This window comes from Zootoca vivipara, chromosome 7 (genome assembly GCF_963506605.1).
Source record: "Zootoca vivipara chromosome 7, rZooViv1.1, whole genome shotgun sequence".
In the NCBI taxonomy this organism is placed as follows: Eukaryota; Metazoa; Chordata; class Lepidosauria; order Squamata; family Lacertidae; genus Zootoca; species Zootoca vivipara.
The window spans coordinates 6,194,360-6,222,333 of record NC_083282.1 but is presented as its reverse complement, the minus strand read 5'-3'; the positions used below and the strand labels follow the sequence as shown (position 1 = coordinate 6,222,333).

Genomic DNA, 27,974 nt, shown 5'->3' with positions numbered 1-27,974 from the left:
CTTGGAAGAGTTACCTTGAGTTGAGAACTTTGCCCCAGGATGAGAACGGAAACCGTGTGGCTGGCGGCGCAGCGGCAGCAAGAGGCCCTATTAGCGAAAGCACGCCTCTAGATAAGAACAGTTTCAGGGTAAGAACGGACCTCCAGAATGAATTAAGTTTGTAACTAGAGGTACACTGTACTCTGCAAAACCAAGTGGAAAAAGCATCTCCAGGACTGTACCACTGGGATCACGGGGAGGGGGAGCTCCGCACACTCTTCCATATAAAGGGGGGGGAATGGCATGTCAGAAAGGACAGCATGAACCCATTTCTCCAAAATACTAGTTTTGTCTGTTTAGAAAGTTATTAATCTGTGACCCCCCCCCCATGAATCCTGAAGTGGTATAGAATTGGAGCAGAATTACCATTAGAGTCTATTATTTGTGTGAAATGGTCCACGTTACTGCAGCAGCAACTTGCTTTTTCACACTGGGTGAAGGGGCTAAGGGTATATAATTAAGGCCTTTTCTGTTTTTGGCAAACACGCAGTAAGAATTGTCAAAAGGGGAGCAAGGATTTAACCACCACTGATGCCACTTGTTCAGCCAACCTTGGAGACTGCGCAAACCCTGCCTGCTCGCCAGGAAATTACCTGTTTGGAATGCTTTGCAAGCTTGGTGCTTGAGAACCTACTACAGACAGGAGGTTTTAGAAATCTCTGAACTCAACACTTATGAAACAGTCCACAGGAAGAGCGCATATGTCATAACATGCCGGTGGTGCACATGGAAACCTTCTTAGAGAACATGTACAGTATCTACAATCTTGCTATAAAACCAGCAACATCAGGCAAAATACTCCTGCAAGCTCCAGTCCTTAGTTGGCAAGGAGGAATATGGTCCTCCCTATTCTACAAGTCCACAGGCTCAATAATCTTCCCTGCTTGGCTGGGGCCTCCTGTGCTTTGATGCCTGCTTAGACACCAGCCATGGGTTTGTTTGTCCTCATGTTACAATCTTGCATTGTGTTTTGTGGGTACAGGGAGTTTGATTTATGGACCAAAGCTCAGTGCTACAATTAATTTTTTTAAAAAAGCCATGTGGGTGCAGCAGCTGCTCTCTTCAATTACCGTCATCAAAAGTGCAGCAAAGTCTATTTTCAACTGGATACAAATTGTGCAAGAAACTACTTGAATTTGGATACCAACTCACTCCTTACAATTCCAAGGGAAACTGGCCACCGGGATTGTAAGAAGTTATAATGAAAAATAAAACAAAACGGCAATCTCTGAATGCTGTGATTACCATCGCTGCCCTACGATTGCAAACTCTGAAGTCAATAGAGAAGCAGTCCGTGTATACAAGACATCCACCTGTTGTAGTGTTACAGCGACCAAGAGCAGTTTTCTCAAAAGAGGGATCCCAGAAATGCTATGCTGTGGTTTTTTCTTCCCCCCCTCCCGCACCCCCGAGGGCAGAAGGAGCAAAGAACAGGTCACTATTTCCTTTCTCCAACAAGGGCCTCATACTCCATGTGCTTTTAGCAGGGTGTCACAGTCATTCATGCTGCATGCGCCATCTTCCCTTCCAAACTGTCCTCACAGTATTTGAGTCATTAAATTATAATGCACCCAACTACCAAAACCGCAACTGGAAGATAACCAAGAACCAACCCAAGCAAAGTTCAAAGAGGTGAGGAGAGAAGATGCAACTAGTTTTTGAAAAAGGCTTGAGGGGAAAAAATGTACGGAGGTTAACGTTTAAGCCTAATCTTTTTCTACACCGAATGGCTATGATGTGGATTATTCAGAGGGATTCGACACCACTGCTCAGCCCCCACCAAAAAAAGTTCGTGGCTGGAAGGAAAATAACTGTAGCAGCTAACCCCAGGGCCATTTCAGGACAAGTTTAGTTCTGGAAAGCTGAAGTAGCAATCAGACGGGTGTGTGGCGTTTTCACTCAAAATGGACAGGAGCCACTCGGAGCTCTCCAAGAGCTCTTGTCCCCCCCCCCCAACTCCTGCAGCAGCAACAAAACTGACGGGGGAGGAAAGAAAACAATCAGAATGAAGAATCAGGCATCAAGGATGATTTTAAAACAAGCCAACCCCCAAATAAAGTTAAGACAAGGTTTGAGTCCATGTGCTATTATTTGCACATGAACTGTGGGCGACATCCAACTGCAGCCCTCTACAAGTGTAACAGGATTCGTCTCATGCAACGGGATTTCTCCTTCCTGTCCTCCCACTGTGTCCCCCAAACCTGCTCCAGAGAATCCCTCAGCCATCTAGATCAGATTCCAAGTTCATTTTGAGACACCTGCTGATCAGTGTACTTTTGAACCTCTGCTGCTCTTACTGGTAACCTGATGCCTATTTAACTGGTTTATAACCACCACCACCACCACCCTGATTTTATGTAATATCATAGAACATAATTGTATGTAGTTTGTGTATTGCACACTCTGTGATCTACTTAGATGAACGGCAGGCTAAAAGCATGGCCAATAAATCATAATAAATTTTGGAAGCTTGTATTGTAGTTGGAACATAGTCCATTTCCCTATGTTTCAGCTATGGCTTTCCCAAGAGCACAACTTCTAGGTAGAGTGAGAAGTTGAAAATGGTGCACTGCTAGAGCTCCTTGTGACTGTCAAGGAATGACAGCTGTTAGAAAGGATTCTGGCCTCCTCTTCCTTTGCTGTAGAACAGCCTCCCCCAGCCACCAGATGTTTTGTGCTGCAACTCGGATCACCCTCAACATGATCAACATGCATCAATCTGGCTGTGGAAAGCAGCCAGAGGACCTCTCAAGAAAGCTTAAAGACAGCCATTTCTAACCTTATGCTAAGGCCTCAGAGCTTCCCTGTTCCTGTATTGCTGCTCATGGGGTTAGTAGTGCAATCCAAAATGTATTTCTTTCAAAGTTTCCCCACTTCAGAAGGTACCTGGGATAGGGAACATAACGACATTGTGCCTTTAACATATATTTACACAGGACCAAGATAGAAAATACATTAAAGGAAATGCTGAGATGATGGCTGCATTCTCTACTCAAGAGTTCGGTCTAGGCCTGCAGACATCCCTGCCAACAAGAAGTGGGGGGGAGTTGCAACAGTGCACCTACTTTCTGTTACCTGACTCTCTAAACTTAACACGTACTGACTGTGGTTTTGTTTGGAGCAGAACATTTTGGGTCCACCCCCTTCAAAAATTGTCTATGCAAAGGTTAACCAACACCCGAAATAAAATTTTGCTAAGCTGTCCCTACTTCAGCACAGAGGTATTTGAAAACCAGGCTATGCATTACTCATCAACAAAAAAATTGTCATATTTAAGCCAAGCCCTGGCTGCTAAGAATCCTGAAACTCCTCAAGACAGACAGGCTAGGTAGTGTTTTCTCAAAGAAATTCAATGGAGATTGATTGATTTTGAGAGCTGAGGATGTCTAGGTTGCAGGAGTCCTTGCTAGGGTCCCTTCAGGGCTCTCTCCTACAAAATGCTGTGCCACTAGGGATGGATACACAGGCTTGCACAGTCCAGCGGCTTAGAATTAAAAGGTTTCACCACTCTGCTCAACATTCTGGCTTCCCCATGTCCCTGGTTCTGATGGCGCATTGGGGGGGGGTCATTATGGCAGGATGGAAGCAGGTGATACCTGTGGCTGAGTAGTCACCATGAGCAGCAGCAATAAAGGCAAAGGAGCTTGAAGCAGGTGATGGGTACTGACAGCTGTGCCTATGCCAAAGGGGGAAAAGGCCACTCGACCTCTGAGGAATGCTACAAAAAGGCAACCAGAGCAGGCATTAACAGTAGGCCCCTGGGCACTGAATCGCCGGCTAGTTTTGGCAAAATAGAGACAAACTGGAATGGGTTCAGAAGATGGCAGTGAAGATGGCTGGGGTATGGAAAAGATGTCCTATGGGGAAAGGTTAAGGAAACAGGGTGCGTTTAGCCTAACAAAGAGAAGGCTAAGGTGGAATATTGTATCACTCTGCAAATACCTAAAGGCTATGCTATTTTTCTAGGAAAAGAGGTGCTAGAGCTCACCATGAACTTCTCCTTTCTTCTCTTAAGAGTGGCAATGGTGCCCACTTGAGAGGAACCGGTGAGCTCCAGCTGGGGGGAAAAAAGCCCTGCCTAAAGGGTTGTCACACAGAAGAGGGCAAAGACTTGCTGTCTGTTGCCCAAGAGGGCAAGGCTTAGTTACAGAAGGGGAGACTTAGGTTGAACGTCAGAAGCAGCTCCTTTAATACGACAGGCTGACAATAGGACCAGTTACCTAGGGGGATGGCAGACTCTCAGGCCCTGGAAGTTTCTAAGCAGAGGCTGAACAGTCAGTACATTGGCATGCTCTAGCCCTGGGCTTCCTGCATTGAGCAGGGTTGGACCAGGTGGTATACAAGGCTCCCTCCAAATCTTATGATGTAATGAACCACTGGTCTCCTTTCTCCTTTGGTCACTTATCTCTGCTTAGTGCAGGCATAGGCAACCTTGGCTCTCCAGATGTTTTGGAACAACTACAACTCCCATGATCCCTGACCACTGGCCCTGTTAGCTAGGGATCATGGAAGTTGTGGTTCCAAAACATCTGGAGAGCCAAGGTTGCCTATGCCTGGCTTAGTGCTAGCTTCTCCTTCCGGGTGGGGAGGGGAGGGATGCCATTAAGGAGAAAGATCAGCAGAGAATCAAGGAGAAGCCTGCCTATAGTCTTCTGCTTTCCTGTGTGCTTGCCAAAGTCTTTCTTTGCCTGCATCTGCAGAATCCTTCAATATTCTCAGCAAATCAGAACCTGGTTTATTCACAGCAACTTTGCATTCGATGAATGTAATGTCTGGCCAGGCTCTTCACCTCTATTTGCCCACTTTTGATCTATTCAGTCCAGACTATGAAGCAAACTGGTTCCTTTCACCTTTCCATTGCCATGCACTCATCGGAGCAGCAAGGGCCATTTGTCAGAGTTCATTGCCAAACTAGTTCTAGACTAAACAATGGGAGAAGTTGCTTTTTATGCTGCTGCTGCGGTGGTGGTGGAGTTAGTGCAGCCAATGGAAAAGGAGTCAAAATCAGAGTTTTGGAGAGAAAGCCCCAACGAGCGGCAAATTTGCACCCTTCCACCATCACTGGAGGTTCAATATAAAACAAACAGCATAGCAATGCAATTCCAACTCTCAAGCTTGTAAAAGGAAAACTGCCGCATTTAAAAAAGATTAAGGTGCAAAACAAACCAGACCCTGATTTTTATTTTATTTAAGACCAATGCTGCTAACAAATGATGCGAAGATCATGTGCTGAATTTTCTTGTGGGGCAGAAGTGGCATACAAGTCCCCAGCAAGAACTACATGCCTTCCCTCCTTTGCCAAATACCTTCTGGGGGCACAAGGAAGTGCTGTACTCATTTGCTGGATTTCTGAGAGCCGGAATTCTTCCCATGCCTAAGAGATCTACACCTTGCCAGGGCAATTCAACTTCTCTCAAAGCCTCAGTTCAGCAACTTCAGCAATGACAGAACTATAGCTGTGTGAGAGAAGCATTTCTATGTGTTACATCAGGTAACAGGTTTCATGTTCTTGTGTTTATAAGAGAGATGTCACAGGAATAGCAGCATACTGCAGACCTTAACCATACTACAATGGCTAAGTCCACCAGGTGGATAACACCTGCATATCAAGACAATCTGGGAATTTCCTAGGGCAGGAAAGAACAGCTGAAGACAGAAACCAAGGCCTGGTTTACATTATGTGGCATCGACTGTCTGCATGATGGCATGGGCATTCCCTCAACCCAACCATACCAGTAGTGTCCAATCCATATGGATGTCCAATGCTTCCTGCTCAAAAAAGGGGATAGCTGGAAAAAGGCAATCACAAGCTTGTGATGCTATCTACAGGAAGGACAACGGCATGCAAACTCCTCCACCATCCACACCCTGATCTCAACTGAACCCCAAATTTGCTAAGATCTTTCACACTTAAGAGTGTGATGAGGACCGTTCTTAATTTAGGGCCCCTTCTTCCCCTCCTCCCAGACACTAAACTCAATTTTACCCTCTTGGATCCCTCCGCCCCATCACACTACACATTATGGGCATTTCTAGAAAAACCTAACAGTACCTTGGAATTCTGAATAGGGCAAAGGTCCTATATTTAGATATGGATGGTAAAGTAATTACTCGGACTAGGTACTGCCAAAAGAGCCCATTTGTAATTCTAACAGGAGACATTATGACCTCAGGTTTCTGGTTCCCTCAAAAAAGTAGCTGGATTAGGGTAAGCATATTTATATATATAAAAAGGAATGTAGAGAGCAACAGCAGCATTCTGCAGTGTCTTTAATCCAGGGTGGCCCCTCAAGGTTTATCAAAGGAGAGGGGGGGGCAATGTTGTATCAACATTTAAAAACAGACATTACAGCTTTTGGACACATGCTGGCAAATTTGTGCTACAGCCCAAACTACTCAAGTGAGTGCCAGGTTAGATACCCATGCTATACCACCAAGGGTGACGACAGCCAGTTTGAGTGTGCGTGCAAGTGAGAGTGAGTGAGTGAGTGAGTGAGTGAGAGTGAGATTGATCCAATGGCAAGTCAGCTCAACCATCATGGAAGAAGCCGTGAAGGACTGGATGTGTGGATAGTAAAATATGTGAGAAGGATGACAAAAAAGGGATGTGTTTCTTATACTGGATAGTTTTTTTTGCAACTCCTACTACAGCAGCAAAATGCACTGTGGAAGTTATGCCAGGTGAGCTTACGCAACACTTCCAGCAGCTCCACAGACCTTCCCCCAAAATAACTCCTCTCCCTCTTGGGAAGATCAGTCCACTTCAGTTCCAATGGAGCCTCTGAACCTTTCCCTCACGATCCCAGAAGGTCAAAACATGCAGTAGTGCAGAAAAGGACCCCACCCCACCCCCTCTCCAAAAATTATGGTCATCTGAACAACATTGTGGAGATCAGCAGGCTCTTCCCAAAATCAAGGCCCTGGTTCTTGATTCTCCTACCTTCTGGAAGGGGAATCGGAGAATAAGCTCCCCTTTTGCAGAAGCATTTTCTGGCTAGGGCAAGTTCTCGACATTCTGCCCTCCTCACTCAGCTGCAAACCGTCTGACCCCACGCCCACCCCCCAAATGAAGCTTGGCTTCCCCCTCCCCATCTGCCCCATGTACTGAGATGAACCTGTAAACATGAGAGCTCAGTGATTTGAGGTACTTCACATAAAACTCACTCAAGTATCAGTCTTTCCTTTCAAAAGTATCAAGGTAGGGGGAAAACACCAGAAGGTAGTCATCCTGACCCTTCTCCCTCCACTCGGTGTAGACGTCTTTCCTCCTAACTGGGTGATTAAACAGTAGCTACCTCTGGACAACATCACTGATTTCTTGAACACAACACAATAAGTTATTAAGTACAGGATTTGCTCCGGGCATGCTAGCAGCTGCTGAGGACACCTGCAGCTCCTGCAGGCTGAGTTCCAGTTTGCTCACAGCTTCCCGGAAGGCAAACTTGTTGCGTGTTTGCGGGATGCAGTCCACGTAGCCTGAGCAGTAATCCAACAGCTGGTGCCCTGTGTCCACCAAGTGGCTGTTTGTGGTGGGCTCGGCAATGGCACTCGAGAGGAGGTCTGCACACTCCAGCAGAGCCTCTTTGCTGATTTTGTCTGCGGAGATTCTCTCAGCTGTCTGTTTGGTCTTTCTCAGTGCTACTTTGGCTCCCGCTGTACCATTGGCCATTTTGGCAGGTGAGGTGGAAGACAATGACAGAGGCACTTGAGGTGGGAGCAATACAGGCCTTCCGGCTTTTCCACCGGCAGGTGTCACTGCCGCCGCCGCCACCTTTTTGCTGCCCTCGCTGGCTTCCTGCCCAGGCTGTACCAACGCCCCGTTATTCAACTCCTCTGTCACATCTGAGCAAGTGGGCGGCTGGTTTAGGAGCCTCGTGACTGGCGGGGGAGGTGGGGCGCACTTTGGTTTTATCCGCCTGGGCCTGTCACTGGAAGCAGCGACCTGGTGCTCAGATAAGAGCTTGAACCGATTCCCCTGAGAGTCTGTGCCAATCAACTGCACATCTGCTGGCGTATGCTTCAGAGTGGGTGAGATGAGAACGGGCACTTTGTGGTTATGGGTGACAGGAAGGACGGCCGCAGCCTTGGGTGGAGAAGGCCAGCCTGACTTCTCCTCGCCTTCTAGGGACCCTTGCCGCGTCCCGCTGCTTTTCTCTTTGTTCTTCAGGCTCGCTGTGGCTGTTGGCCCCTGAGTGTCCTTTTCAGAAACAGCCGCATCCGCAGAAGGGGTCCTGAGGGGAGCAGCCGTGGCACCTCTGGGCAGAAGTTTGGCTTTTGGTCTGTCTCTGGTCAGAGTGGGAACCTCTTCACACCTTTTGGGGAGCAGGTCGCTGGACTTGCTAGTGTTCTCCTCGGGCTGAGAGGAGGTGGAGACTGTCCTTTCCAGCTGGACTTTGGACCTGTGGCAATTTCGGGGAAGGGTCATGGCCATTCTCTCCTGCTCAGGGAGACCCGAGGACATGGAAGATGTCGAGTTGGACCGGGGGAAAGGCTTTGACGCTTCCTCCCCACCGGTGGGCCTCCCAGCTCTTAAACCCAGGGTCTTTTTAATCAGCCGTGGCGTGAAGAAGCCTGTGATGCCTGACCACCCGCTGCCGGTGCTTGTGCCCCCACCGCTGCTCATGCTGCCACTGCCACCGTCATCCCCATAGAAGTTCCGCTGTGTGAAGCCCCCAACATAGCACTTAGATGAGCAAAGGTTTCCATCCTGCTGGGAGGGGGTAAAAGAAAACCCATCAATGTGTTGCAGAGGGCCAACCGCTGAAAGGTTACCCGTCAGCTCGTACTTCTTGTGAGGCTGGTTCTCCATCTCGCGGAAAGAGCTGCTGCGCTTTGGAGGCGTAGGGGCATTTTTCTTCTTCATGAAAGAGCTAAAGAAGCCCCCCTTCCTGTCTCGGGTGAAGGTTGTCTCTCTGGTGTCTTCCAACAGGCCGCTGGGTGACTTGTCTCTCTGCTTGCGAGGTAGTGCTGGGGATCCGCTGGTCTGCTGTGTGCTTCTGATAAAACCTAAAGAAAAGGAGATAGAGCATAACACTTTCCACCATGCTGCCAGGTATTTATGAAGCTTGGGATTCTGACTATGCAAAGTTATGCAATGTACTATATCTACCATGTGTGCGCTTATTGCAAATAGTTGCTTACTAGCCGCAACTAGACATGACTGAGCTCTCCTAGAATTTAAAACATATATATTAATAGCTGCAGCCCCCTGAAACAAATCACAGTGCAAGAGGAGGATTTTAGCGCCCCCCCTGGCTACTTTCCCAATTAAAATCACATTTGCAAGCTATTTGTCCTTCAGGAAAGAAATGCTTACAGGTGTCTGTAAGATACCTGTAATATCTCCTTAGCAGTATGAGGAGCTGTATTAGTGGCCCATCTGCTGAATGCAGGGCAGCCTCACCCCATCAAACTGCATCTGAGACTGCAAGGATGCTTCTCCAGGTGTTTCCAGATTATAACTTCCATAATCTGACCATTAGCATGGTGGTTGAAGCTGATGAGAGTTCAACAGCATATGGAGTGTTAGAGATTCTCTACTTCTGACTTAAGAGCTTCAGTGAGACTAGGAAGATATTAAATTTGCTTTGTTCTCAGACAATCCAAGACATCTATGGAGCAGAATCAGTCCCTTTTCACATAGTTCTTTCTTAGAATCCGTTTCTCAGGTCAGCACTTCCTAACTGTGTGTACTGAGAAACATTCATTTCACCTATTTTGTGGTACGCTCTATAAAGAAGACAACTTTACACATTTATGCTGCTAAAACTCTTATATTTAGTAATTAATCACAGCTATGCCTACAAAGCGACTTATTCTTAGTTGCCCTCATTTGGAGGAAGTTTTCAAAACCAAGTGTTAACAGCCTTTTCAATTTTGTTGTAGGAAAAGCAAGAGCTTCTTCCTGCATTACACTTGCAATTCACGGTGCAAAGTTAGCTTGCAATGACCTGCATCCTATTTTGCCTGTGCTAATCCCACATATATTTTCTGACATATTTAAGGGACTGCAGCCTTGGAGTGTCGACTGAAAGTTTACCCATTTTGCTCACTCTGCTATGGATTATTTGGGTGGGGGGTGGGGGAGAGACACAGCTATGAAGCTGGCTCAAACCAGTCACTCCTGTAGAAAGCTACAAATCTGTTTCCTTCTACCACAAAGGCAGAAGAAATAACTGATTCTGAGAAGAAGAGCAAAGTGCCTCCAGCACAGGGCTAGGCCTTCCTTAGAGACACTGTCCTACAGGAGCCCAAGTATGAATATTAGAGAAATCACTTATGAAGTCACAGGACTCAAAGCTTTTGGCTTACCAAGCATACCTGGTGCAGAGCTGGAAGCAGAATGCTCTACAACCTCCTGAACTCCTTCGATGTTCTCTTTGTTTTCAGCCTGTTTTTTCAAGGTCCTGGTCTTGGAAGGAAGCATGGGCAAACGAGGCAAATATGGAACTATGGATGAAGAAGATGCTGTCCTTCCAAGCTCTTCTGCCACTTCTGTAAGAAACGTCAGGGGAATAGTTGGAACAGAGAGCAGCAAAGGAAGAGGAAAGCAGATCTGGGTGCTAACGAGAGGCACTGGACAAGGGAAAAAGAAACATCACTGAGAGATTCTATGAAGAGATTGAATTCAAGTATAGAGAGGGGTCAGTTCAAAGGGTCTCAAAATGCCACAACAGCAACATAGACTGTCGTAGGAAACAAGAGGTAAGCTTTCACCAAGAAGCAAACAGTGCCTATTACTCAAGTTTTCTATCTTGCCTGGTACATAGAAATCAGAGGAGAGAATGAACAGAGGCTGGAAGCAGCAGTGGAAAAAAGTGTGGACTACTCTGGGTAGTCCTGTGCAATGCAGGAAAAGGTAAAAAGAGATATGAATATTGCCTCTGGCTTGATGCACATTCTGTCACAGAAGAGAAAACCTGCATCTTGCCACAGAGATACTGTACGTGCTCCTTCCTGCCTAGGTTTGCACAGGACTCAGAAGTGTGGGAAGAAGCAGTACAAGTAACCTCTAGCTTCCTTCCAGTGTTGCTTCTGTGTTTTCTACAAAACCATGGTCAGCTCACCCAGAGTGGTGGCCCAGTCCTGCTGGGACTCTTTTGCCCGAACTCAGTGCATGCTCTGCAGGGGGAAACTGAGGAGCCACTCAATGAATGGCAGTATTCAACTAAATTTTTGTGCTAGCATGAGGATCAGCACTAATGCAAGGGGATTCCCCCCTTTCCCTGTGTGTGCACTGTGCACATGAGGCTTGGGGCTAGGGGGATGGAGAGGTTTGCAGGACCACAAAACAGGGGTGCAGCACCAGTGGAAACTGCATTTCCTCTGCATCCATCCATGTGTAATAACAATCTGAGCAGGGAAATATTTAAAATGAATCCTGCATATTCAATTTTAACTCCCTGCTTCTGACTCTAAATACATTAGGAGATCTTATCACATGTCACATCCATTTGGGCTCTTAAAGTGGAGCTGTTTGCAGCAACTGACTACATCTTTGAACACATCTCTGCAAACATGAATACTAGAAAAATGATTTTAGATAGAAAAGCTAGGTTGAAGCCACCAGGAAATTGAATTTTACAGAAAGTCATGATACACAAGAAACAGAAAAGGGCTTAGTTGTGGCACAACTCTTCCTCTCGCCAACTTCCAACCCCAAGATTTTTTACTTTGGCCCAGCAGATTTAACCATAAACCGTGATTTTGTGTTAAAAGAATGAGTTGCTGAGTGTGTGCTTTCCTCTTCTTTATGTATGAAGGAAAATTTAAATTTTTTTCCATTTCTGGCTGTGAATAAACTGGCTGTCTCCACATTACAGGAAACTGGCTTATTTGAATCAAGGTTAGTTCTATCAAACCACCAACAGGACTGTAACTTAATATTCTGGTTTATGAACTAAGCAGTTTAAATAAAACACAGTTTCCCATATTCAGCTGTTAACAGGAAAAGGATTTGCTCACAAATGTGAGATGTTTTAAAGCTTCTCCCCTTACACACACACACACAGAGGTGTGACCCTGAGCCTTACAGCTGCTCATCCTCACAACGCCAAACCATAACTTACGAATCCATTTTCCAGTAAAAATCCAGAGGTCAATTTGAAGAAACACCCCCAATAGTTCTCAACTGCTAGAAAGGTGAAGGAAAACATCACGTGTTTTAGAAGTAAACATTTATAGAAAGTTGAAAGATAAGGAAAAAGGATTCTCACCTTCATTGATGCTAGAATCATGGAACATAGTTTCAAAGGCTTGATGAGTCTCGGCAAATGAAGGCCTTTCTAGGGGATTCCATTTCCAGCCTAAAGCATGACAAAAGCAGAGAAAAAAGTTCTATGTCTTGGAAACATGGCAAGCAAAAGCCGAAGGAAAAGCTTCTAAACTCCTCCTCCTGGCCATATGTGAGAAGCACATGATCCCAAGGTTTAATATGTTGCAATAAATTATGGTTTAGCATGACATGCAAATGAAGCCATGTTCTATAATACAGTGGAACCTCGGTTTACGAACACCTTGGGCTTGTGCAGTCACCGGGGGGGGGGGGGACGACTCCACAGCTTGGGGCCGCTCGGGGGGGGGGGGCACGCCGGCTGCTCCGCGGGAGCGTGCCCGTGCAATCTTTGCCTCGCCGGAAGTTGGGAGCGTTTCCGAAGCTGCGACCCAGTCACGGACGCTCCGATGCCTCCGCGGAGGCATCGGAGCGTCCGCGTCTGGGCCGCAGCTTCAGAAGAGCTCCCATGGCTCCGCAGAGACCCGGAGCGAAAGCCTGGCCTCCGCGGAGGCACCGGAGCGCTTCCGAAGCTGCGACACAGTTGCGGACGCTCCGATGCCTCCGCAGAGGCATCGGAGCATCTGTGACTGGGTTGCAGCTTCGGAAGCGATCCCGACTTCCGGCGAGGCAAAGATGGCAACCGGCACACTCCCGCGGAGTGGCCAGCGTGTCCGCGCCCCCAAGCCGCGGACTCCGTCGCTCCACGAGAGGTGGGGGAGCTCGGGGAGCCCAGTCGCTCGGTTGGTGGGACGTCACCCCCCGGCGACCGCACGAGCCCAGGACCGGAGCCAGAGCGCCCAACCGTCGGCCGGGAGGAGCCCCCGGGGCCTAGGGCAACTCGCTCAGTGGAACTCCGGTGCACTGGAGGAGAGGGCGAGGGAAGCCCGGAACCCGCCGAGAAGGCTGCCGCCGCCACTCCAAACAAGCAGAAGTGAGGGAGAGGGACCTTGCGAGGCGAAGAGCCTCAGCCTTATCGCCCTGCTGCTGCATTGTCGCAGGAAAGGCCCAGAAACATGTGAGTGGGGGGAAGGGAGAGGCCCTGGCCTGGCTGCCCTGCCGTGGGGTGACTACCATTATCGCTGCCTCTACCGTTATAAGAAATAAATGTAAAAAAATTTCACCTAAAATAATTTTTTTCACCTAAAATACTGTCTGATTTATTTTATACTACAGTACATTGATTATTGCCTTCATTTTATGGATCAATGGCCTCATTAGACAGTAAAATTCATGTTAAATTGCTGTTTTAGGGGCTGTTTTTCATCGTCTGGAACGGATTAATCCACTTTCCATTACTTTCAATGGGAAAGTTCGCTTCAGGTTAAGTACGCTTCAGACTTCCGGAACCAATTGTGATTGTAAACCGAGGTACCACTGTACAGGATTTACAATCCTATGTTTGGTGACTTCTGCAAACCCCAAACCCCTGAATCCTAATCCATTATTGGTATTATGAAAACTGGATTCTAATTTTTAAAAAGTGACAAACCACCCTGAATTCAAAATCTCTTGGCAATATTTGATCAAAACAGGCTCCAACCTCCCTATTACTTGCTTGACTAAACATCTTAATCGGCATCAAACAGCCTTTCTATTTGTTTCTGAAATGTTGTCTCCTGCTTGGTAAGTAATACCAGACATAATACAGCACCCTACCGGACACAGTACACTTAAAAGGCAAGTTACTGGTGCCTTGGAATTTAGAGCACTCACCAGAGTCTTGGTACTCTGCAAGTTGAAAAATATACAGAGGCCTGCATGCTTTGTTACAAAGAAATTTCATTTGTTGTTTGTGTTTATTTTATGAAATTTGAAAAGAATATTGAGAAATGTGTGTGTGTGGGGGGGTCCTCCTACCCTACTACAGCCCTTGCTGTGAAGGGGCTCCCAATCCTCCAGGGACGCTTTCTGGAGGGCTCAGGAAGTTACAGCGAGGAAAAGGAGGGCTCTCCCCTTCTATGGCCTTCTACGCAAGCAACTTTGGATCCAAACCCATGGTTTTTGTCATAATCCCCCCCAAGAGTTCCCCCCCGTGTCACCATGAGGCAAATAAATTAAGTGACATGGGGACTCCACAAACCCCTAAGCAGAAGTTTGTGTCAATGGACCTGTCTTTTGCTTCTGTTGGTTTTTTACATAAGATGTCAGTTGGTAACAATTCTCTTGCTTTGTGGACAAGAAGTTGCCATGGACTGCAAGAAGATCAAACCTATCCATTCTTAAGGAAATCAGCCCTGAGTGCTCCCTGGAAGGACAGGTTGTGAAGCTGAGGCTCCAATACTTTGGCCACCTCATGAGAAGAGAAGAATCCTTGGAAAAGACCCTGATGTTGGGAAAGATTGAGGGCACTAGGAGAAGGGGACGACAGAGGACAAGATGGTTGGACAGTGTTCATGAAGCTACGAACATGAGTCTGACCAAACTGCGGGAGGCAGTGCAAGACAGGAGTGCCTGGCGTGCTCTGGTCCATGGGGTCACGAAGAGTCGGACACGACTAAACGACTAAACAACAACAAAACAGACTTCCCCCCAGCTCTATATGCAACCTGTTTGTTATGGCAAGCCAGCAGGACTGCCAGTCCTACTGCATGTTCTCATGATGTCTCCAATCTACGATTTGTTACTAAAAGTAAAGGCAAGAACGCAATACTCACATGCTCTCATGAGTTCATAGACTTTTGGGGGGCAACCTTCAGGTTGTTCCATTCGGTAGCCTTTCTCCAGTAGATCATAAACCTGAGAGAGGTCAATGCCAGGGTAAGGGGACATTCCATAGGTGGCAATCTCCCACAACAAGACTCCAAAGGCTGCAAGTTAAACAAAGCCATTTTAAACCAGATATTACTTTCATTTCACAGAATCACAGAATTGTAGAGTTGGAAGGGACCCAAGGGTCATCTAGTCCAACCCCCTGCAATGCAGGAATCTCAACTAAAGCATTCATGACAGATGGCATCCAACCTCCAAGGAAGGACCGTTCACGGCCATTAACCAGTATTTCCTAAACTGTGGCAGAAGGCAGCTTATTTAGAACTACTACTTATAGAGGGAAATTGCACGCCAAGGAAAGTTTGTAGGATTTGGGGCTGTTGTTCTTTGATGTGGCAATCTAAATTAATCAGAGTAGCTTCTTAAGCCTCAAATTCAGGTTATATTGCAGGGGCAGCCACAAAGTAATTTTAACTAGCCACTGGCAGACAGATTTTGATCAAAATGTGGTAGAAAGCTTTCCCACCCTTAAGAATAATAATGTTTATGATTTTTAAGAGATAAGAGGTACTTCAATGTTACAATGTTCTTTGTGACAGCCCCAGCTACCCCACTGGCTTGTGCTCCATAAGTGAAAAGGTCTTACCTTTAGGTGGTGTCAGCAGTTCTCTACAACCTGACTATGAGGTAGTCAGTTTCTGGCAAAATACGTTTCTAGCTGTATCAGATTAGAGCTCATTCTAAGAATACCAGAGCAGCCCACATGTAAATGTACACAGGGACTCCATGCATAAGAGCAATGTTCTCCCTTCTTACCCCAAACATCTGATTTGATTGAGAATGTGTTGTAGGCCAGGCTCTCGGGGGCTGTCCATTTGATAGGAAACTTTGCTCCAGCATGAGCTGTGTAAGTGTCTCCGGTCATCAATCTGCTTAATCCAAAGTCAGCCACTTTCACCACGTGGTTTTCTCCAACCAGACAATTGCGAGCTGCTAAATCCCTGTGTAAACAAAGACACTGCAGAATTACGATCTCTGGTATCATCAAGATTCACCCTAAATCTTCTACCTCAGATAAGTGAATATGATTTTACAGCTCAAAACTGGTTGCCACTGAGTGCACAGGAACATATTTAGCCTTTGTGGTTGTAGGGATCTGTTTACTAACATGTGGGGCTTGATCAATGCTTCAGCATTTGAAAGGTACAGCTTTGGTGCCTGGCATGCTTATTCTCTGTTCGCCTCCATATTTTATAACACCCAGGGATGCGTCGCTAACATATCCACTGTGGTCTCTCAAGTAATCAAAATAAAGACAAGGATGCTGCTGTGTAAATTGCATGCTATAAATTTGCCTAGTTTATTTTGAGTGAAGAATCCACAGCTGGGGACAGGTGGTAAAGAATGTGAGCTGTGCAAAGTCTATATTTATGCCTCATTATTTCGCTTCTTTAGAGCAAAGGTCTGAAGCACTGTAACCAAGTTGTAATCTTTGCAACAAGGCTTCATGTTTGCACCAAAGCTTCTGCCAAGATAAATGGCACTCCCTCCTCTGACATGGAACACTTTTAATTAAGTACACTGAAAGCATGAAAATGCCAAAGTTCATCACTGACAGTCTCTGCTGAGCGCAATAAATCTTACTACGCTATCATGCTGAGCAATCATCTTATGTGAACCTTTGAATTCAAATCAGAGAACAGGGAAACATAAAGGTACTTGAATACTATTTGATTCTAGTCTAAAGAGGCTTAGTTTCCAAATTCATGCCTCTTGAACATGCCAAACAAGGCAGCAATTTGGATGACAGTCTATTGCAATAGAAGAATGTACCCCAAAGGATGCAGGTGGCACTGTGGGTTAAACCACAGAGCCTAGGGCTTGCCGATCAGAAGGTCGGCGGTTTGAATCCCCGCGATGGAGTGAGCTCCCGTTGCTCGATCCCAGCTCCTGCCAACCTACGGTAGCAGTTCAAAAGCACGTCAAAGTGCAAGTAGATAAATAGGTACCACTCCGGCGGGAAGGTAAACGGCGTTTCCGTGTGCTGCTCTGGTTCACCAGAAGTGGCTTTGTCATGCTGGCCACATGACCTGGAAGCTGTACGCCGGCTCCCTCGGCCAGTAAAGCAAGATGAGTGCCACAACCCCAGAGTTGTCCGCGACTAGACCTAATAGTCAGGGGTCCCTTTACCTTTACCCCCCAAAAAGGCCCTTTCAGAATACAAACTGTAGTCACTATTCTCTGAGGGACTCATTAAACTCTTAAAACACCCAAGCAAGAACAGTTGAGCTACAGCTATGGGCAAAAGCATATGCAAATAAATTCATAAGGGAGGCAAAACATGCTGGCAGGATAATCCTGCACTGAAATACATCAGGAAAATATGAGTTCTACATGCTACCTAAGTTCAGTACAGTAAATTTCCTTGATTTCACTCTAGAGTGAAATCATATCAGGATCTATGCCATATCAGGATCTACATTTCCATGCAATGACTTAAGTGATGAAAGATACAGGAGTGGAGAAAATGGGACGTGGAGAATTCTCTTTTTTGGGGGGGGGGAGGTGGTATGATCACAGGAGAGAAACTGAGCTGCGTAGGTAACAAATTATTCACCGCTGCTGCCCGAAGTGTTCTCCTAACTTTTCTGAACCTTCCAATATTTAAGCGAGATATTTAACATTTTAAACTTTTTTCGCAGAGGCAACTTGCTATGTTTCCCCGCACATGAAAGCTAGGAGGCCAGGATTATTTAGAAAACTTGAAATATATCAAGCTTTGTCTAGAGAGAATAGCTGGCACAAAGGTATTCTGTTAAGGAGGCAATTGCCTCATGAGCAGAACTTTCAAGAGTTCTCTTTAAAAGCATATAATCGGATATTATCAAAGTTCCTCATGAAAGGTCACCCAGACCCACACTCTCACTCTCCTTTTACAGAAGTCAAGACATTCTGCTAACCTGTGGATAAAGTTTTTCTTCTCCAGGTATTCCATGGCAGAGGATATCTGGGTAGCCATATACAGCAGGACAACAGCAGTCACTTCCTCTCGATTGCACTCCCGCAAGTAATCCAGCAAGTTCCCATACGGCATGTATTCTGTCACTATATAAAACGGGGGTTCCAGAGTACACACACCTGGCAGGAGGATGGTAGAGTCTGGTAAGGTTTATCTCTTATTGTAGGTACAATCTTCTAATGCGACTGAAGTAGAGAGTCCCCAAAATGCTGGAACAGCAGGTAGTATTAAGATAAGGTGTGTATGTGTGGGGGTTATGTTCAAGCTTCCAAGGTAAGCACTGATTTTCCTATTTCCACAGTGTCATAGGGAAGGATTTCCACACAATGGGATTTGGATAAACAGAACATTAGATCAGCCAAGGAAATAAAAAGAAACATGGTTAAAGTGGCACTAAGCTTGACAGAGTAGACAAACATGGAGGATTTGTCCAGAATCAAAAGCTTCCTCACTCGGGGAATGGTTATTGTGCTGATGGCTGTTCCTGAACCAGAGGCACTGGTTCAGAACTGGGACTGCAGTAAAGGGGAAAACAAACAGACAGACAGACTAACAGGCTTTGTCTGTCCTTCCTTCCTTCCTTCCTTCCTTCCTTCCTTCCTTCCTTCCTTCCTTCCTTCCTTCCTTCCTTCCACTGCAGGAATGTCCTGCCATTTTCATCCACAAAGATGTCGCCACATCTGGTTGCAACAAGGTCACATCTAGCATGATCCACTAAATCTCACAGACACATTAAACTGCAACTTCTCTATTGCTAATGGAATAAAAATGATATCCAACTCAAAACCTAACTAAACTTTATCACAGCAGCTAAGGACCTAGACCACCATTTGAACTGGGGACACAGCGAACTCATTCCTTTGCAGTAAGCTAGTATGCAGAACCAGCTATCGCATTCACCCTAACAGTGAAAACTCTGAAACTGAGCTGGAGGGGAAAGGGATTCAATAAAGACATAGGCCAATGACAGAGCACATGTCCCAAGTTCAGCCCCCAGCATCTCACACTGGGGAAAACCTCTGCCCAAGACCTTGGAGATTCACTGAAGTCGGAAGAGACAATACTGGGCTAGGTGAAGTACAAATCTGACAATTTTGATTGTTCAAAGAACTTCAGTTGCCCATATTGCCACCACCTGGTATCCAATTAGTCTGACACTTCACCCTGCAAGAAACTATACACAACTGCAAGGGCTTGGGACAGATTGGTTGTCTGAGACCATGAATACATCACTATAACCTAGCCCCAGTTCTCCTTATATAAAGTGGGAACAATAGTGATCTCTCCAGTTATTCCATGGTAAACAAGACTATAAAGTACTTTGCACAATTATACAAACCATTTAAAAACTCAGCTCTAGAACGGATCATTGTGTCTCAGTAGAGACAAAATTCCTTGGCCCAGAAGTGGAATGTGACATACAAGCCCTACCATACAAGCATCTGTTTCATAAGGGGTGCAGTACTGATCGTTGAAGTTCTTTGCATTCCCAACATTTTTTTGCATTTTGCCTTACTATGGCAATGTAAATCACAAGAACTGTGAGAAATATCAACATACAAAACTGGAACTGTAGAACTTAATGGATCAGAACATGACAAGAATTCATATTATGTAGACTACACACTAGACTATGCATGCCAAAAAGCAAAACCAAACAACAATAAAGTGGGGGCAAGGGACCGTCAAGCTCCCAATCCTATTTCACTTGCGCCTTTTCAATGTGGATTCTGCTTCGTCTGAAACAGACAGTAATTCTGAAAATTGCCTAACATTAAAAAATTGTCATATCACTCACTCAAAATGTGTAGTTTTGCACTACAAACCATTTCACTCATTCCAGAAAAGAAAATAAGGCACAGGGTTTTTTTCTAGTGCCCCTCCAGGTTTCCAATTTTTCCACTGGAAACATTTAAATAAAATACAACTACAATGTTTGGACCCATGTGTGTTTTGCTGTAGGTGCATAGCCAGAACGGCAATATTATTTACAGCAGTCCGGAGACAGGATAGTTATACCCAATGGGTAAGACAGGTACAATTTTACAAAACGTAGGTTTTACAAACTTAGAGCTTTGTTCAAACTTGCCAAAGTAAACAGAATTTGGATGGCATACTCTCAACTGTTCTTGAAGGGCAGGTTTGTTTAGTACAACAGTATTGCTGTGAATGAATTAAAACAGAAAGCAAAACAGATTACTGTATGGTCATATTAGTGCATTTACCTAATAACTGCACCAAATTTGGATGCTTGATTTCCTTCATAACAGAAGCTTCTTTCAAGAATTCTTCCACTTCCATTGTATCTTCCTGAAAGTGAAAACAACTGCAATTAATTTAAATAGAAAGTATGGAATAGACTTCAATGGCATTTGCCAAAAAAAGAACACAACAGTAGAAGAGTAAGCCACAATTAAAAGGGAAGGCAACTTAAAAGGAAGGAATGATTCAAGTTACTGAAAATGTTTGCCAACTTGTCACACAAAGCTTTGAGTTAGGATTAGTAAAGCAGGTATTTGAAAAAATAATAATCCCAAAACAAATTAAAAAGAACACACAGACACAAAAATACAACAACTCAATCTAAAAGCCAGCAGTAAAACAGAAAGCAAACCCTAACCCAAAAAATTTAATCTGATTAAATTATACCTGAAAGCCTATACCAGCCTGAAATTAATCTGCTAAAAGCAGGTGTAAACAGCTAATATCTTACAGTTTGTTTAACAAGGAAGGTATAAGTATATTTCCCATGGAAGGGAGTTTCATGATAGCACCACCACTGAGAAGCCCCTGTCTCTTGTACCCACCAACTGTGAGTCGCAGGGCCTCCATGGATGATCTCATGTGGGTGCAGGCAGACCTTCAAATAACACCATCTCTCTATTTATTTAATACTAGTGTTGTCCAGCCCATTAAATAAACGGGCGCTAGAACATATGTGAGCGCTGCGTGGAGCACCGGATCGAGGAGCCGGTCTGCAGAGTCAGCGCCATGCTGGATTGAGGAGGCGATGCTCCGTGCGGCGTTGCTGGGCGCTGACTCTGCAGACCGGCTCCTCGATCCGGTGCTCCGCGCAGCGCTGATCAGCGCCGACCCGGCAGGCCGCCGGATCAAGGAAGCGGCCTGCTGGGTCGGCACCCAGCAGCGCTGCACAGAGCACTGGTCTGCAGAGTCAGCGCCCAGCAGCGCCGCACGGAGCATCACCTCCTCAATCCAGGACGGCGTTGCTGGGCGCTGACTCTGCAGACCGGCTCCTCGATCTGGTGCTCTGTGCAGCGCTGCTGGGTGCCGACCCGGCAAGCCGCTTCCTTGATCCGGCGGCCTGCTGGGTCGGCGCTGATCAGCGCTGCGCGGAACACCAGATCGAGGAGCTGGTCTGCACTCAGCGCCCAGCATTGCCGCACGGAGCATCGCCTCCTCAATCCAGCACGGCGTTGCTGGGCACTGACTCTGCAGACCGGCTCCTCGATCCGGTGCTCCCGGGACCTCTCCTTCCTGTCGGCGGCAGGGGGACAGGAACGAAGGAGGAGAAAGCAGCCCTTTCTCCTCCTTCCTTCCTCTCCCACAGCCGCCAACAGGAAGGAGACATCCCGGGGTTTGGAGAAGCGCTTGCGCAGCGCTTCTCCGAACCCCGGGACCTGTCCTTGCTGGACGCACACACACACACGCTCCCCCCCCGCCCTGCCGCCAACACTCAGTCTGGCCGGGAGCGGCGGTTGGCGGCCGCAGGGAAATGGTAGGTGGGGGGGAGCGTGTGCGTGTGTGCGTCCAGTCTCTGCGTCCAATCCCTGCGTCCGTGGGGCACATGCGCAGTAGCGCGGACACAAGAACTGGACGCAGAGACACTTGCACTTTATTATACAGTAATACCTCGGGTTCCGAACGCGATCCGTTCTGGATCGCAGTTCGTAACCCGAATAGTTCGTAACCCGAACGCGATGGGCGCCGCCATTTTGCGCATGCGCAAAGCGTGATTTTCGCGATTTTCACGCTTTGCGCAGATCGCGCGATCGCACGCGCGCCGCTTCTGCGCACACGCGCGGGGCGAAAAAACTTCCAGGTTTGCGCAGTTCGTAACCCGAACTGTTCGCAAACCGAGGTGGTCGTAACCCGAGGTACGACTGTATAGGATACTGCATGATGCAGGGGGTATGGGGTGTTAGGAGATGGGTAGTACCTCTGGTGGGGGACACGTCATGCTCCTTCTAGGGTAGTTTGTGCACCTTTGGTCCCCACCCTGCACTCGGCTCATCTGTAGTTCCAAGAAGCTTTCAGCATGGAACAACGGGCCACACCCCAGGAACAGCTTTGACTATAATCAGCTAAACCAGATGAGGGTAGCCCATGTGTCTCAAACCCTCGGTGGGTTAGGGACTTCACCTGTATGCAAAAACAGGCTCTGCCAGATTGAGTGAATGAGATCAATAGTGGGTCCAGCAGTCAAAAGGGTGGTTTCTGCACATGCTGTAGAGAGAGGTGATGGGCTGATGGTGCTTGTCAACCTGGGAAGGTAGCCCATCTAGGAGAAGGAAAACTCTGAGCCTAAACACCCGAGGTATCTCTGGGAGAAGAAAAGGCTAAGGAGTAAACCCTACTCAAAACCGGAGTGGTCTCTCTAAGCAGTTGGATGGCACCTTGTGTGTCTCCTTCTGGCACCTCCTGCAAGCAAGCTGGTGCCAAACGTATCACTCTGATTTCCTTTGGACCACATCAGTGAGGCTGAGAGGGGGGGTCTTGTCGTCTGGGCAGCCTAGGACCTCCAGGCACACTGCCCAGTCTTGTGCCTTGGGGAGGTCACTTCGGTACTGCTAATACAGAAAAAAACAACACGGTTTGATTTCACCCCTGGAGGGGCACTCCATAATCTCTTGAGACAGACAGGTGCCAACAGCTGCTTGATGCCAAAACTGGCTTATAAATGATTTACAAGTATAAAAACCGATCAAACGAGCATTAAAATATAAAGACAATTCCTTAGCAACATACCTTGAGTGTTTTCACAGCAACTGTGAGATTGTATTTCTTCCATACCCCAACATACACTTCTCCATACTGTCCTCCACCAAGTTTGTGCTTCATAGTGATATCAGTCCGTTCCATCTCCCACTTATCATGGATGGGAGAGACTCCATAGACTGTGGGCTTATTGCACTTTGGTGCTGGGTAGTGCAAGGTTGTCACCAAGCCATCAGCTACTGTCGAGTGATGGTGAACTAGCTCCGCCAGAGTATTGAAACGGCTCTCGGCTGTCACATACACCTGTTAAAGAGGGATTGAAGAGCTGGTATGAATCGGACAAAAGGAAGAAGTTGTGAATGTCCAGAAAGGGACTGGGGAGGAAAACTCGGGTTTCCCCAGAAGCATGAAACAGAAAAATGGGAAGGTAAGCAAACACAAAAATCCTCTTATGAAATATTTTCTCCTTTAAAAATGATCAGAGAAACGACGTTTTAATGTAAGATTGTTATAGTCAAATCACTCCACTGCAAATCTCTCAGATACAAGATTCACAAATATTGCTGGACCCCATCATTCCTGACTAGTGATGTTAAATTCTCAAGAATAACCTTTTGGAGAATATTCTCAATTAATGAGAATATTAGAGAATTTTTAATTAAAATTGGATAATATTCATTTTGATGCATTTTAAGGTGATGGAACCAGTAATTGTCATGTTAAGGTTTGTTATAGGAAACTCAGTAGTTAAATCATATTATACTCTTCCATTAGAACACGTACATGTTATAGGACAAGTAAAAAAAAATACAATTGGCACGTTAAGGTTTGATTCAAGTAAATTCAGGAATAGGCTGTCTTGTGCTTCTAATAGCTCTAACACTTAATATTATCATTATATGATAATATATTTCAGAAATGTCAATCTCTGGTAAATGGCACCTTGTACCATTGAATGGCACTGCAAAAACCAGTTACTGGCACTAAATAAAGATATAGAAGCATCAACTGTTTAAATCAAGGCCACCTCACATGCTGTTACACATAACTGTATAGGCCTAGGTACTTAAAGCGTATAAAGCATTAAAGCTACTTTCTGTAAAAAAATAAAAAAATAAAAAAATCACACTGTATGGCCAAGGGTATAGAATTGCTAAGAATACGGTCACACCAAAATAGGGAAAAGGCTATTACATATATCGTAGTTGAAATACATATGAATTCAAATGTTCATCAAATTAAATGAATAGCATTTTTAAAACTTTTTTTAAAAAATGTTTTCTGTAGCTCACATTTCAGAACTGCCAATGGTAATGTAACTGGATCAAAAAAAAATCATTATTCATTACTTACACTGGCAATATCACAGCTTGACTTATTATTTACTAGATTTTTTAAAATGTGGGTTGTAAAACTGGTTCTTACATTAGAATTTACAGTTTGTGGAGAATATTCCTGGAGAATTTTCTAGCAGAGAATATTCTCACCTCACATCACTATTCCTGACCATTGGCAATGTTGGCTGGGGTTAATGGGAGATGTGGTCCAATGACACTTGGAGGTAAAAAAGGTAAAGGACCCCTGGATGGTTAAGTCCAGTCAAAGGCGACTATGGGGTTGCAGCGCTTGTCTCACTTTCAGGCTGAGGGAGCCAACGTTTGTGCACAGACACAACATTGGCTACCCCCATCTACACATTGCTTGAGCATCCTCCAGACCAGGAGTGGGGAACTGGTAACGTTTGTCCACAGACAGCATTCTGGATCATGTGGCCAGCAGGATTAAACTGCTTCAGGCGCAAGAGGACACTGTGACAAGTGCCAGAGCACACGGAAACTCTGTTTACCTTCCTGCTGCAGTGGTACCTGTTTATCTACTTGCATTGCTAGGGTGACAGAAGCTGGGACAGACCAACGGGAGGTCACCACCGTCATGCAGATTCGAACCGCCGACCTTCCGATCACCAAGCCCAAGAGACTCAGTGGTTTAGACCACAGCGCCACCCACGTCCCTTGTGGCGCACTGGACCTGTCCAGTGGCCAGATCCTTATCTCCACACACACACACCCTCCATGGGACAAGTATGACAGGTGTGCCACCCTCCTCTCAATCACCTGACACCACAATGACATCAGGTGACCAGCTTTTGCCCACATGGTTTGAAATGCCTAGGCAGAAAGGATGTGCTAAAGTTTGGGAAGTGCTGCCCATGGATGAATGCAGGCACTGCTGATAAAGCCCCTTTTACCCAAGCCATGTATGACGACATCATCTATAATGTTGGGTGTAGAGCAGGTTAGTTGGACTAGATGAAACAGCCTCACGGGCCAAATGGGGACATGTGGTGGGCCTATTCAGGCCAATGGGCTGAAGGTTTCCTACCCGTTTTGTGCTCCAGGTAATGATCTGAGGAACCATGAGCATTCACCTACTGACTCTGTTCACACCTAACGCTGAGCTGCGGCTTAACACAGACATTCCCAGGAACCATGCATGGCGTCTGCTGTTCCTAGCATGGAGCAAGGGGGCAAGCAGAGGCCGATCATCAAGACTGGGTAATTGCTGGGTAAGGTCTGGCATTACAGTGCAATGTAGCTACGCAAATCTGTCGCTTAAAGCAATGACAACCGGCTGTTTCCAGGTGTCTTTGCTTCAAACAGCAATGAAGGCAGAACCTTTTTAATAAAAAGAATGGGTTTCCCTTGAGGATTTACCTTGCCATCCACGGTGGTATTGATCCTGTAGTGGTAAACACGGCCCTCGTACCTGAGTGAGATGGACAGTTGCCCTGGGCTGCTCTCACTTTCCCGAACTAGGAAGCTGCCATTAATGAGGCTGCTCAGCAGATACTCAGCTGCACTGCGTGAAACTGGCCCATGATACCAGGAATGCTTCTCCAGGCTGTTCACTGGGGTGATGTAGTTACTTGGAACCCACCCTTGACCATTCTTGGAGCGTACTTCACTCCATTCACCGTTCTGGTTGTAGCCAAGTACGCGTAGCTTCTCACCTGAAGCATAAGAGGAGAAAATTCCAAGTGGGTCAAATGTGATTGATAATATTTAATCTGCCCTGCCAAGAAATGGGGGAAGACAGAACAAAGTACTCAAGAAAGGCCACCTGCTCAGGCTAGAGACAGGAAATAAACTGGAGTCTATCCAGCATGGCTGTGGGAGGAGCGAAAAGATTATTAACAATTTCCTGTCTTCTCAGGGGACTGGGCAGCTTAATCCTTTCTGGCGGATTTTTTTTTTTTACCCTATGTCCTTGTGGTTTAAACATGATTGAAGACCTCATACATATTTGTCCTTTATATAACTGGTTGTGGGAACAGTATTCGGGACAAACTTTAGCAGATTTTTGAAGAGGTATGTCCACAGGGCAGAAATTTGGGGATCACCAACCTGGCACATGTGAAGGTCATCTGTGGTTCCTGCAGGCACAGCAATCCTCAAGTAATTTCTTTTTTTACATCATTTCTATACCACTTTACATTTCCATTAAAAAAACCCCTACCTCTTTATATCCCCCCCCCCAAAAAAACCCCACTTCTAAGCATCAAATAAAACATGACAAAGTATGGAAGTTAAAATACAAATACAAATAAATACAAAAATAGGAGTGTCAGCGTTTCTCCCTAGTTATTTTCCTGATATGGAATTCTGAATTTCTGCATGCAGCTATCAAAGGCACAGGAGCCTTGACTGGGAAAACCAGGTGACTGTGTCACTCCCTCAGTTCTGTTTGGCACCACTGCTTTCCAGTTATGCTTCCTTCCTCCCCACCCTCTGGAAATGAGACAGCAGTGCAGAGCAGTTGCTTGAGCTGGGAGAGATGGTGCTTTTGTACTCTGGTTAGTTTGCAAGGATGTTTAGGGTGGATGGGAGAGGCAGGGCGGCTTCCCCACTCGCCTTTGATGTCTGCTGGCCACACAGAACTGGAAGCAAGCACCTACTTTGCCCTTGGAGGGGCTTCCCTGAATGTGTGTGGAGTTGTTTAAGTATGCTTTGTGTGTGTGTGTAATTGACGGAAATGCACTGGGCAGAGAGGGAGAGACAGATGCATGTGTAATCCGTGGGGTGAGGGTGGGGAGGCATGTTTTTGTTATGTGTGATCTGCAAGAGACAGGGAGAAATGCACTTGGACAGAGAGGGAGAGGTGTGAGAGAAAGGAGCATGTTTGCGTGTGCTTTGTAAGTGTGCAGTGCATGTCTGCAAGAAGAAGTGTAGTGAAGCCACCTTGTGTATTGTCCCTAGTGCTACAGACTCTTCCCTCTTATTGGACAGCAACATCATCATCTCAGTCTCCATAGGAGCATCACTGTACTGCTGCCCCAGAGTCAGAACAATATCATACATCTTTGCATGCATCCCCTCCCCAGAAGATGGCTTGGCTTACCTTTGGTGATGCTCAGTGTGTTGTCACCACTCGCTACAAAATCATAAAGTGCAACAAAAAGATTGGGGTCGCTCTCAGTGGTTCCTAAGAGGTTCTCTTTGGAGCTCCACCTGATGGCTTCATTCAGTGCCTGGGGTTCTGTGTCACAACCATAGGGGCGGTGCAGAGCCTCTGAGGAAAAAGAAAGAATATGTTTGTTTAGTATTCATATTTAAAATCCATGGGCACACTGAATTTGGTCCTGAGCAGCAAATGGAAACAAATATTTTTAGGTGTAACTCAGCAACAAGAGCAATGCAAGATATTTTGGTGCTTGAAGCAAAAGAATGTAAAGGACACCTCCTCTGCTCACTAATATGAAGCATGACTTGGTAGGAAATTATTGTGCACAAGCCCCAGGGAAATGGATAAGAGTTGGGGCCCATGGATTACATTTCTCCTGTTCTGCTGCTCTTAGTAGCACTCAAAATCCGCTGCCTGGGGCACTTGCCTTCTTTGCCAGCTAGATAAGCTTCCTTTGCCAAATAACAAAGCAGGCGCCAAGAAGCTAACTGAGCAGAGCTTCAGGCAATTGGCAAA

At 46.2% G+C, this 27,974-nt stretch overlaps 1 protein-coding gene across 4 annotated transcripts in view; it reads right to left on the bottom strand.

The window, feature by feature from the left end:
• Positions 1-1,435: 1,435 nt before the first annotated feature.
• The window catches only part of ABL2 (ABL proto-oncogene 2, non-receptor tyrosine kinase), a 55,313-nt gene continuing 28,774 nt past the window's right edge, over positions 1,436-27,974 (bottom strand). For 2 of the 4 annotated variants that reach the window (XM_035121673.2, XM_035121675.2), the window contains exons 2-11: positions 27,396-27,566; positions 25,712-26,007; positions 23,028-23,300; positions 20,267-20,351; positions 17,983-18,160; positions 15,839-16,023; positions 14,968-15,120; positions 12,255-12,344; positions 10,360-10,533; positions 1,436-9,045 (exon numbers count right to left, since the gene is read on the bottom strand). In XM_035121673.2, coding sequence (XP_034977564.2) covers positions 7,331-9,045; positions 10,360-10,533; positions 12,255-12,344; positions 14,968-15,120; positions 15,839-16,023; positions 17,983-18,160; positions 20,267-20,351; positions 23,028-23,300; positions 25,712-26,007; positions 27,396-27,566 — 3,320 coding nt within the window. In that variant the 3' untranslated portion in view covers positions 1,436-7,330. Of the gene's footprint in view, positions 9,046-10,350; positions 10,534-12,254; positions 12,345-14,967; positions 15,121-15,838; positions 16,024-17,982; positions 18,161-20,266; positions 20,352-23,027; positions 23,301-25,711; positions 26,008-27,395; positions 27,567-27,974 lie in introns of all 4 variants that reach the window. The other 2 variants (XM_035121671.2, XM_035121674.2) reach the window with 1 other exon arrangement.